At 39.9% G+C, this 13748-nt stretch overlaps 1 protein-coding gene across 2 annotated transcripts in view; it reads right to left on the reverse strand.

The window, feature by feature from the left end:
* LOC117997279 (LIM domain transcription factor LMO4) overlaps nt 1-13748 on the reverse strand; it is a 279363-nt gene that overhangs the window by 110364 nt on the left and 155251 nt on the right. For both annotated transcript variants that reach the window (XM_034985537.2, XM_034985530.2), the window contains exon 2: nt 612-976. In XM_034985537.2, the coding sequence (XP_034841428.1) occupies nt 612-904 (293 nt within the window). In that variant the 5' untranslated portion in view covers nt 905-976. The remainder of the gene's footprint in view (nt 1-611; nt 977-13748) is intronic.

Genomic DNA, 13748 nt, shown 5'->3' on the forward strand with positions numbered 1-13748 from the left:
GTCCCTTCACAGGTAGAAATACAACGGCTCAAAGCATTTTCATAACAATGCGCCCGGGGCTTTCTCGGGTTATTTTTTTGGGTGTTCGAAACGTTTGACAGACACGCTATTGTCATCGTTAGATGATGCACTAAAAACTCCGCCTTTTATGGATAATCAATGGCGATGATCGGACGAGATGGATCGAATACTAACGTCTGACCAGGTATTAATTAATTAACGTGCCTGTACCCGTAGTATAAGATTTTACGTCTCACCAAACGTTGCTAGAATTCGAGAATCGAAACAAAATAACATCAAAGTAAAATGGACCTAAAGAGCCTTGAATTTAAGTCAAAAATTCAATGCCACTGATTTTAATTTCGCAACGTTTCCGCTTGGAGCGCTGGCCGTAGATGTGTAGACAACCTAAAGCTTTAAAACAAGGCAGCTAAGATCCAGTTTAATATAACGCGAAAGTGTTTCGACTCTCGAATTCTAGCAACATTTGGTGACACGTAAAATCTTATACTACGGGTACTGAACATGAGCGTATTATTTTTATCTTTAAAATAAATGGTCCAGATATCTTTAACTACTCAAAATATGAGTTTGAAAAATTTAAAACTCACCTCGTGTAGTCGCTTTTGCACAAGATCATCCCTCCTTTGAAGTAAAACGAGCGTCCCATATCCGCTAACGCTTGTCCACAGCACGTGCATTTTAGACAGCCGTGGTGCCAGTATCTGTCGAGGGCGTGGAGTAGAAACCTCTCTACGATTTTGCCTCCACAGCCTGCGCATTCCTTTAGTGCTGGGTTGTTGTTGTTGTGTGGGTAGTCGTGGCCGTTCGCCGCGAACGCAGCCTCCGGCGAGGGCGGGTGCGGCGAACTCAGCTCCGCGTACCCGTGGTAGTGCGGGTTCATGCTCAGCGCGCTCGCTGCCAGCTTGACGTTTGGAGCGGGAACCGCTCGCACCGACCACCACAATTACACGCCCTGCGGACAAAATATCAACATTTAAGAACTACCAACCATATATTCAGAGCTGGATAACCCTTCAAAGCTGGAGATGAATATGGAAAGATTTTTCTTTGAAACGAGAACTTTTGAAGTAACTTTTCTATATCACAACTTTTTGATTACCGCATAGGCCTATGGACGGGCGCGTTTATAAAATTTTCCAATTAGCAATTTCATACAATTAGGATGGGGGTATCTGCGGGGCGCGGGACGCGGTGCGTCAACCCGATCCAATTAGCTCGCGGCCGGCGGAGCGGCGGGACGTCGTCTGGGCGCTCCTGTCGCCATAAAACTTAATTAAACGTTTTAAAACAAGTATTCATTAAAGAATAATCAAGCTTATGTAGTCATAAATAACAGGATTGTCCCGCGCGGAACGGGTGCCGTAATTAAGACTGCAGGAGTTGATCAAACGTACTGATTTGAAACTACCCTTCATTAAGAGAACGCGAGGCGGGCGCGGGAGCTTCCGCTGCGGTGCAGAAACTAATTAAGAATAACGGACGCTTTAAAAGCGTAATTAATTTAGATTGTAATTCTATTTCTCCGAGAGTAAAGTAGACAATTATTTCAGCAGCCCTTTCTTTTGGAGCGATTTGCTTTGCTGAATGTAATTTGGTTAATTTCTGTGTCCGAAGGGTTGTACTAAAGTTGTAACCGTATAGATTATGTTGGCGTGCCCCGAATAAAATCTCACCGACAGAAATGATATAGCGTGAGCTGAGCAGATGTAAATATTGTCGGGTTCGTAGTTGCTCAGCAAGACTCGAGCGTGCTGAAAGCCATTACTCGTTGTCGGCTATGTCTAATGAAGGCTATAAGGGTCGGTATAGGTGGCGTGTAGTGTACCCCATGACCGAGTTGCGTGCGTACTAATGAGCGGGCGTCGCGTGCATCCATAAGCACTTCGTTAAATCGCACCCGGACTACGCGGATCCGCTGGCCATATTTGCGTCAAATTACGTCACAATTCACAAATGGGTATTGCATAATTAAAATATGAACACCCACAAATGTATCAATGTTGCATTCGAAGTGGTTTCTGCTTATTTCTTACCAAAACCTTATACAACTTGTTGGCTTTCACATTGTTCCTTTTAAATATTTATTGCAGTGTTGAAAGCCTAGGTATAAATCTATACGTTTTATAGCTACTCTTGGCCAATTTTGATGATCAGATCTTAACTTTCAGACCTTCAAGTATTTTAAAGTTTATATTCTGGCCTTGTAAAAATCTGATTTAACAACATGTTCTTACATTAATGCATAAGATGATCTATCTTTTATAATAATTCAAAGGTTTCTAAATATTTCAACAGTCGCTTCAGTACTGAGTGAACATACATATCACAAATTTCGTCACTGGCAGCAAGCGAACCGTAGCTTAGCTGTCAGAGCGTTGGGCGCGGTCCCAGGAAACGCGGGTTCGAGTCCTGCAGGTCCGCAATTTTTGATATAAGTGTTTAAAATATTAAGAAATTTCCTTGAAGTGTAGATAAAACACTATAAAAATTATAAAATTCAAGAGTTGTTATCTTCTCGAAAGGTACTCGGTTACATGGTGCAGTTGACTTAAGGCAAAAAGAACACCTGCCTTGAACCTGAACTGTAGGTGATTTCACGATGTACCTATTCGGTGTACACTTCATACACCGAATTTTCATAATGGGGTATTTTCCTACTTATGAATTTGATAAATATTATTACTTTATTAAGTTACAGGCATTTTAATTTTGGAGTGGGAGGGTCTTCTATCCCTTTCTCGCAAAACGAAAATTTGTATGAAACCGCACGAAGCCACTATGGCATTAGCAAGGTGTGACGTCGAAATGCTATATCGCTATCTCTGTCTAATCAGAAATATTTAAATGCTAATAACTTTTTGTTATTTGATCGATTTAATTTTTTTTTCAGTTTACGTCACTATTTTTATCCTAGTTTATAATAAAGTAATAAAAAAATTGGAGTCAAATACCCAATCAACCTATCCGCTTCACGTTGTAGGAAAGTGTAGTACTTAAGTACCTACCTATGAAGTATGAACAAACGTCTCCCTTCCACTGGCATTCAAAGCTTATTATGCCAACTGTAGAGCAACTCTTTAATTCGCACACGAAGGTCCAAATTAACTTTTATTATTAAGTTTGGATGATTTTGCAAACACTTGTTTAGTTGCACGTAGCTTTCGAAGATTGTAATCGCTCTCGAGCACCATTAGCCAGATTAACGGTTGATTTACAACCACAATAAAAACTTTGGAATGGAACGTGATTGTACAACAACTATTAGTTCTATTCCACTAATGTCATTGACCTTCATGTTCGGTGCATGCAAAGCTTCGACACTGTTATTTCAATGATTGTTTTAAAATGATCGTATCTTTTTGTCATAATCCATCCATATTCTACACTATTACGAAAGTGTCTGTCTGTCTGATGTTAGCTTTTCACGGCTCATGGTTTTAACCGTTTTTGACAGGTAAAGGTGCAGAGAAAGCTTACATTCCTGGAACGGACATAGCCACAGAAAATCAAAGAGTTCCCGCGGGATTTTCAATAAACCTAAATCCACATGGACGAAGTTGCAGGCATCATCTGTTTTGTAGAGAGATCTTACATCCTGGAGACTGACATAGCCTACTTTTTATCTTGGAAAATCAAGGAGTTCCTACGGAATTTTTAATTCATCGGACGAAGTTGCCAGCATCATCTAGTAGTTGGTCAAGATGTAAGGTTTTAAACTAATTAAGCTTAACCTCATTTCGTGGATGTGTAAAACAAATTTATAAAAGCATATTCAGTTCTAGCTCTTTTGAAACAAATCTAGTCTACCGCCAGTTCGGAAATTCTATTTCTATCATCTAGATTCCAGGGGCTGCAAAAATTCTAATTGCTTTAAAAAACATTTTCATGCTAGTTATTTTGCTTTACTCGGAATTTTGATGGTATCTGTTTTTTTAAACAGTTTTGTTTCAATAATGTAATTTCTCAGATCTCACATTCCACACGTACACGTCCATTGTTCGCTGCTGGCCGTACGTAAAAATTACATCATTTTTTGGAACACGAAATGCCGTTGCGTATAATTACACTAGCGGCACGCTATGATGGCCGGTTTGACACATTACAATAGTGATGTGGAATGTCAATTTATTCTCGAACAAAAAACAATTAAGTTTTGTTTTTGTACCTGATTAAATAGGTTTAATAAAACAAAAATGTATATGTTTATTTAATTTATTTGAACGAACTGAATATTTGAACGAAAATGAATATACATACTTTATATGCACACAAGAAACATATGAATACAAAAGATACCGAAAAAGGTGCCACAAAAGGCCATAATTAATCAGATTCGTCCATACTACTATTTTCACTGTCGTCACTGCTATCATCACATACATTAATAATTATATGTTCGTTTTCTATAATATTATCTATTTTCACATCTCTTTCATAATCTTCCCTTATTAATTTAACAGTTCTATTCACAACCTTTTCCCAGTCTCCTTTAGTCACATGTTCACAAGCTTCTTCTAATAATTTTAGCATTTTTTTTGTGGTAAATGGGGGTTCTGTATTGTGTCTTGCAGCATATCCCTTAATTTGAGCCCACACCAACTCAATCGCATTATACTCACAATGGTAAGGCGGTAACCGTATAACTCTGTGCCCATGTTCTAATGCTATTTCGTCAATGACGTATCGGATCTTGGTTGGTTTGTTTTCTTTTAAAAGACGTACTAATTCCGCTTTTAACATATTCATGTTTGCATCTACGCCATTTTTACGAAGCCATGCGACGATATCAGCTTTCTTTTGGGATTGGGCAGGTGGCTTGTCAATTTGCATCGAGTGGTATGGGGCGTTGTCCATAATTATAATAGATGGTTCAGGGAGGCTACACAACATTGAGGTAAACCATTCAGTAAACTTTTCTCCATTCATGTCTTCATGATAGTCTCCAGTGGTTTTTGACGCAAAAGCCATGAGAGAACCTTCGACAAACCCGTTGATGGTTCCGGCGTGACAAATTATAAGTCGCGATCCTTTTCCTACAGGAACTTTGGAAGTAGATGCTGCTGTGTCATCGTTCCAAGAACGGCCTACAGTATGGTTAGCATTAAGCCATGTTTCATCCAAGAACACAACATTTTGCCAATTTTTGATTTCTTTCACTTGCCGTAAAAAAGTATACCTTGCCATCGCTATATCAAATCTTTCCATCAATATTTTGCGTTTGTTACATTTTTTGTATCGAAATCCAATGGTCTTCAAAATCTTCGTTAAAGAACTTTCCCCACCGAAGAATAATCCAGCTTCCTTCAGTGAATGCACCAACTTTTTTCTTGTTGGATACTCCTTCTGTAAATAGTAGCCGTAAACATGTCTTCGGATAGCATCGGCATCAAAGCTATCGATGCCTACGACTGGTTTTGCTCGTTTTCCTCTTTTTTGGTGTGTGAAGTTTATTTTCTTCTGTGCCAGTCTCGCCATATTTTTTTTTAGTTATCCGTCTAACAGTTCGTTGTCCAATATTAAGCGCATCAGCTACGCGTTCAACCACTGACGTTATAGGTAAAATTGGCCCTCCATTTTGAGCTTCACGATCGAAATAGTTACGAAGGCGTATTAGGAACTCACGTGTCTGACTATTTAGAACAGTTCTCTGCGTACGTTCGGTCATATCGACGAAATCCACAACAAAGGGCTTGAACAGAGTCCAAATTAACGAGCAAGGGTCAACAGTAATGCAGTATCAATATTTGAAATCCAAAGCCAGGTCAAAACTATATCACAATCGCATTGCACTGACAGTTTATACTTTTCGAAGCAACGTCAATTCGAAACTGCTTTGTTTTGCATTGAGCATTGACGCGAGTTTGCCGGAGGTAGTAGTTGTGCTAGCCAGCGATCCTATGTGACGATCGTATTAGATTCCATTTTTAAAAATTTATTGATATTTTTTTGCGATTTCAGAGGTTTGTCCACATAGTGAAAATTGTTCATATTCACAAGTACATTCACCCCTTAAATGGTGCAAACTGATTTTTCTACACTTGTATACATTTAAGAAATCAATTTAATAAATAAATTTTGAGTCCTAAACCTAAAACTACATTCGATAAAATTTATGAATCTCTGCACATCACTATCGTCAATAAAGTAATACAATTATTTCCTTCAAAGTCGTTATCAATTAATACGGAACTTCATGAGCGGACAAACGTCAAACCGGCCATCATAGCGTGCCGCTAGTTTAGTCAAACTTATGTCTGTTTAAGTCCCGTAAATAGTGACAATGGAAATTGAATTTTATGTTTAACTTATTAGAGTTGCAAATTGTACTTTAGGGTAATTTCCCGCGTAACCCGGTGCGTGTTTAGACCGAGGGTGGCCTGGGAACCTGGCAGGTGCCGTTTTCATTATTCAAGCACCATTGATTGGATACTTTGTTGGAGTTTAAAAATCTTATTAGCAACCGCCTGACAACAAAGAGGAACTCCCGAACGAGCCTCCTCAGTCCTCACAACCCTCTATTTACCTGTTAAGTGATTTTTTTTCAATTACAGCGATGAACTGCACATTCGAATGTTTAACGAAACTGTAAGTCATCTTGTTAGACATTTTATCACCTGGCGTGCGCTACATCTAGGGTTGCCACGTACCTACCTGTCTCACGACTGCTAGAACTACACGGTGTTTACCAAAATTAAGTAGGTAGGCATAGTCCGCGACAGGTTGAGATGGCAATCGGGGTATGAGGCGGGGGGACGCCCAGCACACTCGCACGTTCCCCGCGCTCGCCCGCACTAGGTTAGCCCGGGGGCTTTATGAGTGTGCGAGTCGATCCTTCACCGATTGCCATTTCAGCCTGTCGCGTACTATAGATATGTGAACTTCCTTAAATTTATTTTTATAAACGTAATTGTACGTTCCGCTCTAAACAAGCATGAAGCTTGTGCTCGATGCAAAAGTCGTCTTCATAAATATTCAAACAAGCTTTTCTATGTTATACCTATTAAGTAGGTATGTTAATTTATGCGATAAGCAAGTAATAATTTTAATTAATGATAATTTTTAGACGTACATTAAAACGTCTTTATCATTTCAATTAGCTTCACAGAATTCTTTTATAGTTACAAATTATAATCTCTATATATAAAAATGAATCGCTAAATGTGTTGCTGATCGAAAATCTCGAGAACAGCTGAACCGATTTCGCTAATTCTTTTTTTATAATATTTAAAAAATTTGAATCGACTATTAGAACTGTTAGACTATACGAAGTTCGCCGGGGCAGTTATTCATTGAATGAAATTTAACATACATTTCAAAAATTGTGACAGCCCTGGTCACATTTCAGTGTTTATTACGGACGCGATGAGTTTACAAGTTTTTACGATGGAATGAACTTTGCTGAATAGGGTAAGGTTTAAAGGCAATCTATGTACGAACTTAATAAGGTCCGTATGAGCTAGATATGTACGTACGTACGTACGTTAGGTAATAGACGAATTTCAATTGTAGGTACTTAAATTTTATAGGTATAGTACGCGACAGGTCGAAATGGCAATCGAGGAGGGAACGCCCCGCACACCCGCACAGCCCCCGCGCTAACCCGGTGCGGGCGAGCGCGAGTGATGTGCGGGTGTGCGGGACGTCCCTCTGCTCCATACCTCGATTGCCATCTCGACTTCTCGCGGACTATATGTAAGTAGCAATGAGGGTGCCTAGGTATATTTAATTAGGTGTCTATAGAACTAAATAAAAATATACCTTTATGTACGATATGCCGATGATTTCGCTTTCAAGGAACGTCCCGTAAAATCGATCTCAACACAAAAAGTTTTAAGAAAAACAACGCAGCGCCCGCGAATAACGTAATTAAACCGAAACCGCTGGCGAAATTGAACGCGAAAATGGAATGAGAATGTGAGCCTAATTAGAGCCGTGGGCGGGAAGACGTTGCACTGCGCCCTCTAGCGCAGCCCTGCTGAATCAACCGCCTCGTCTCTATGACAATAATTATCGTGATTAGGGCAGTAAATTAGTTAGCTACACCCCTTGTTTTATTAAACGTTCATTTTGTAAATACCTATCGAACTTATTTAGCCCGGACCTATTTTTATAATACTCGAATAATATTTGAATTTTCCAAACATAAAACGACTGACAGACAGACAGACAATGAAGTGGGTTCCAACGAACGATAAGGGTTCCTTTTTTCCTTTTGTGGCACGGAACCCTAAAATGATGATGAATTATAAGAACAGATCCGTTACTGCATCTATTTAAAAATATTAAAATGCAGTGCCCACGAAAAACGCAATTAAAGCAAAACCGCCGAAATTAAACGCGAAAATGGAATGAGAATGTGAGCCTAATTAAGGACGGGGGGTAAGACATTGCACCGGCTCCCTCTCCCACAATCGCTGAGTAACCCGGCGTTTTTTCCCGCTTTCCTTCTACTCCGGGGTAATACAGAGGTTATACTTTAATCTTTATTGGTAAAGAGTTTATGACGATCATTTGGGCCAGAAAATTAAACCAAGATATTATTATTAAATAGTGCTACTTTTTCAAAAGTTACGTTACGTCACATTGCATTTCCGAGAATATCAAACTGAACGATTTTGCTAAAATTGCCGGTAGTCAGTCAATAGCCTATTGTGGCTTATGTTGTTTTGAAACTTATTTAAATTGACAGGACTAAATCTAGTGCTGTCCTTTTCCGCAGGGAGCATTATGAAAGGGGCAGGGTGTAAACTGTACTATATTATTAACGAAAATTGAACTAAAAGGCATTCCGAGACAAGACCGTGTACTATGAAGCTATCAAAATTAGCATTACACCGGACATCAAGTTGTAAACAAAAGGTTGCAGTTCGCAAAAAAATTGTTCGAAATGACCCGTCTAGTGCTTAATCTAAATAGAAGTCGATGCCGTATGAATGATAAATAGACTAGTCAAAAATTAAATTAAACGATTAGCCCACACCACTCTGGTGTGAAACACTATAAAACTAATTTGGTTTCCTCACAACCACACTAATTAAAAAACTGCGGTCAATTGGGGCCCACTCCCGCCGAACATAAAACATCCATTTCACTCACGACCCGCAACGTTGATTAATTTTGTCCAATCGGACGAGATTTTAAAATTTCATTCCCATTCTCAGAAATCATCTGCAACTGTAAAAATGCGGAGTTGATTAACTTTGTTAAAAGTTACTTTTGCGCGCGATTTTATGGGCATTCAATTTTTATTTCGGTTATCATACGAGTATTTACGATTAAAAGAGCTCTTGCCACCATAGATATTCCTGCGCTCATTGAGCCGGCAGGGATTAGTCGGGATGATGGCAAGAGACCTGATGGATTGACGCTGGTTCCCTGGGAACGGGGACGGGCGCTAATGTAGGACGCAACTTGCGTTGACACATTGGCCCCGTGTCATATCAGGAAGACAGCATCAAGACCGGGAGCCGCAGCAGAAACAGCTGAAAACGGCAAGCGGCGCAAGTATGCCTCTAGAGTTACATTTTTGTGCCGTTTGCCGTGGAGACCCTGGGGCCATGGAGTCTTAGTGCTAAAAAAAATTTACGAGACATTTCACCGCGATTAATAGCCTCATCTGGTGACAGAAGGGCTGGCTCATTTTTTGCGCAACGGATCAGCCTGGCTGTCCAGCGTGGAAATGCAGCCAGTATTCTTGGCACCATGCCACGCAGGCATGATTTATATAGTAATTAGATAAGGCTAGCTTTAAGTTTTATTACAGAAATTATAAGAATATTCTACGTAAGTAATAGTAAGTATGACAGCAATAGTTTCTTTCTTTTTCTTTCTTTCTTCGCTCTGGGCTGGTTTCCGCACTTAAACGTTTCCGTCTGTTGTGCGTGCATTGCCCCTCCCCGCCGAAGTCTTCACTCCAGCCATCCAAGCTCGCTCCAGAAGCCAAATAGACCGCCCAGGTTGCCGAGGGCTTCATGGAGTGAGGTCGGGGATCCTAAATGGCGCTCGCGTTGATCTGCTACGCCCGTACATTCCAGGAGTACGTGCGTCGGTGTTTCATCGACCTCCATGCAGGCCCTGCACAGAGGACTGTCGGTGACACCTATAACGAAAAGGTGTTTGTTTAGTGGGCTATGCCCTGTTATGAGTCCCACCACCTTCCTAAGTTTACCTCTGTCCAGGCGGAGTAGTATGTTAGTTTGTCGTTTGTCTATGTTGGGGAAAGCCTCTTTTGCTTGCCTGCAGTCTGTTGTGTTAGCCCATAGTTTCGAATGTTCTTTTAGTGTTAGTTCATGCAACCAGGTTTTATACTCACTGAAGGGTATGGGAACGATAGGTTCTGGTCCTGTCACCTTCAGTGTCGTAGCCTTTCGTGCTAGTGCGTCTGCCGCCTCGTTTCCCTGGTCTCCATCATGTCCTTTGACCCACCTTAGGGTGATGTCATTTGACATGGCGAGAGTTTGCAGAGCCTTGTGGCAGTCTTGTATAAGTTGGGAGGTCGTCGAGACAGCAATAGTTTAAAAATTATGACAAAATCTATCAAAAAATAGCAAATCTAAAAAAAAAAAAAAAAAAAAAAAAAAATATAATTTAGGACTCGGGACTCTACCACACTCTACCAACGCGTCGGAAAGCTGTGGTTGTTGATCCTGGGTTCGATTCACGGCAGGAGAGGACTTTTCAGGTCTGGTCTGGTACCGGCAAAGTGTTAGCTGTACCGCCAAGTGATTTAGCTTTCCGGTAGGTACTATGCCTTGTAGACATCGATTAGGTGTATGGGTTTAATAATACTGTCACACCACAAGTGTCACACACCACTGTAAAGTTAGCCTACTTCCATTTTAACACTTATATATACCAGCTGTAGTTATTGTACCACCTAATCGCGCATGCCAGGTCCACATCTAGTAGACACAATTAACAACTAATATTTCTGTATATCTATTAACTTGTTATCATACAATAATTGTAGTCAGTTTTGTGGACTAATAAAAAAAAACACGTACAACACCCAGGTGAGATTTAAAGTCACAGTTCACGACAGTTAGGGACTTATAACTACGTAGTAGTACTTCCAACTTCTTTGCTTGTAACAAAACGTCGAGGCCTCGACGTCACTGGCAGCCGTCAAATGTTCCTACATTTGACGCTAGGCCCATGAAATCGCCTGTTTTGTTTTTATTTCACGTCACCCATAGCCTACACACTTGACACTAGCTTATGCACGTGGACGAAGTCGCAACTACACAAATCTCAAACCCCTATTTCACCCCCTTAGAGGTTGAATTTTTAAAAAATCCTTTCTTAGCGGATGCCTACGTCATAATAGCTATCATAATAGTTTGAGCTGTGCATTGATAGATCAGTCAGTCAGTCAGTCAGTCAGTCAACCTTTTCCTTTTATATATTTAGATATCGTGGATTCAGGATCAAACCGAAAGGCCGAGAGTTCCCTCACTAGTTCAATTTGCCTCTAGTATAAGACAGCTCTCTGACCGAATGTATAAGATATTGTTTAACGAGTAGGTAGGTAGATAAGTACCTACAGTACTTGTTAATGTTCAATATTATTTGCATATAATGACCGCTAATGGCGCGGGCGCATTATTCATGGGACGTGACCTCAAAACAACCATTTCGGTTTGAGTTTTGAGCCGCACTCTCTGTACACAATATTAAAACTTAATTATAAAACTGACTGGTTCATTCGCCCCGACTTTTAACGGTTGGGCTTACCTATAACTTTATAATAGTATACTAATCTATGTGATAAAAGCTTTGTGAAATAGGTATTCAAAAACTAAAACCAGGGCAAGTTGACCAATCAGTTTGAACCTACTTACGATTTATCTAATATTGTATCCAAGAGAAAACCGAACTGAAAATTAAAATCTTACCGAGATGTAAGTATGTAGGTAGACAGGCAGACAAAAGCGAAAATTGCGACTTTTTCACATATTAAATTAATAAGCACTTAAGTAATGGGCGCCAAACCAACTACGAGATTATATGTTCGTCGCTTCATCTTTCAGTACAGTTAGTACAAGATTGAACAATGCATTTATCGTTTATCGTTTCGTTTACTCCTCACGGTCAATGTTTACGTATTGTCCGGCAGTATGAGTTGGCCATAACAGTCAGTATTGGACTCATCGAGTAAAAGAAATAGTAAACGTGATGGTCCAACTCTCGCCACAATTTGTCTCTCTTACACGTTCGCAAAAAAAGGGGGACAGATATACGCTGCCATTTTGTTGAGTTTGGCATTTATTATTTCGTTTATTGACGTTTTTGACAGATTGACAATGACAGATTGACAGCGTGACAATGACAAACAAGTGACAGTCCACCACTTAGTCTATGGTGTGTGTGTCTATGGTAATTTGTCTAAGATCACTAAAAACCTCAAGAAACTTGTGTCCAGAGCCAAATTTTCATCAGATTAAAAAAAAAGTTACCGCTTTCTAGTCTGTTACTCTGTCATTGTCAGTAAAAAAATAAATCAAAACAAACCAACGAAACCAACATAACCTTTTATCATAACTGAAACTGAGAGTTGAGACTGAAACAAACGGAACAATCGCTTTAGTTTTAACTAGAAAACTGAAGTTTTACTGATTATTAGGTATATATTATTGTACGTAATACAACTTTGTAGAAACAACTTCGACAAGGAAGCTGACAGAAAAATAAGCTGGGCTGGGCAGCATTTGGAAAATTGCGTCAAGTCTTCAATTCGTCGATACCCCAAAGCCTAAAGACGAAAGTCTTTAATGAATGTGTCCTACCTGTGATGACGTATGGTGCTGAAACGTGGACACTGACAGTTGGCCTTGTCCACAAGTTCAAAGTCGCTTAGCGGGCTATGTTGGGTAACTCTGAGGGACAAAATCCGTAACAACGAAATCCGTTGGATGACCAGAGTGACTGACATAGCCCAACGAATTAGAAATCTGTACTGGCAGTGGGCAGGCCACGTCTGCCGCAGAACCGATGGGGCAGACGTGTTCTGAAGTGGAGACCGCGTATCAGCAAGCGCAGTGTGGGACGACCTCCAACCCGCTGGACTGACGACCTTAAGTAAGTTTACTCTCTCTCTTCGGATCACGCTCACATAATGTACTAATTACTAGGTAATACAAATCTCTTGATCTGAATTTGGACACATAGACAAGTGGCCAGGTTTGAAGAGTATAGTTAAATCATAACATAACTTCATATGTACCTACCTACTTAAATAATTACTGTCTACTAGTTACCTAGCATTAAATGAGTTCAAAAAGGGCTGAGCCATCATTAATAATTATATTTGTTAGAACAGTTTTGACTACTGACCGCTTGATAAATGACAACACATTTTAGACATAATCTTGTGGTACACTGAAGTTAAAGTTGCAATAAAACATCTAGGTAATCTATTACAGAAAGGCAACTCTTTAATAATCAATTCAGTTTTCTTTGTTTAAGACATGTAATTAAGTTCGGGACCTTGAGTTTGAGCTGTATTTTAGTGTATGTATAAAGGTTATCTGTCTATCTATCTGCTGGCTTTTTACAGCTCATCCGTTCAACCAATTTTGACAAAAGGTACAAAGATCTTTCATCCTGGGGATGGATATAGCCTATTTTTAAATAAACTAGGCTCTGAAAATCGAACAGTTCCCACAAGATAAATGAAGTTGCGAGTATAAATTATTTAGTGTGGAGCTTTGTTACATGCTGGAGAA

Source organism: Maniola hyperantus, chromosome 1, assembly GCF_902806685.2.
Source record: "Maniola hyperantus chromosome 1, iAphHyp1.2, whole genome shotgun sequence".
In the NCBI taxonomy this organism is placed as follows: domain Eukaryota; kingdom Metazoa; phylum Arthropoda; class Insecta; order Lepidoptera; family Nymphalidae; genus Maniola; species Maniola hyperantus.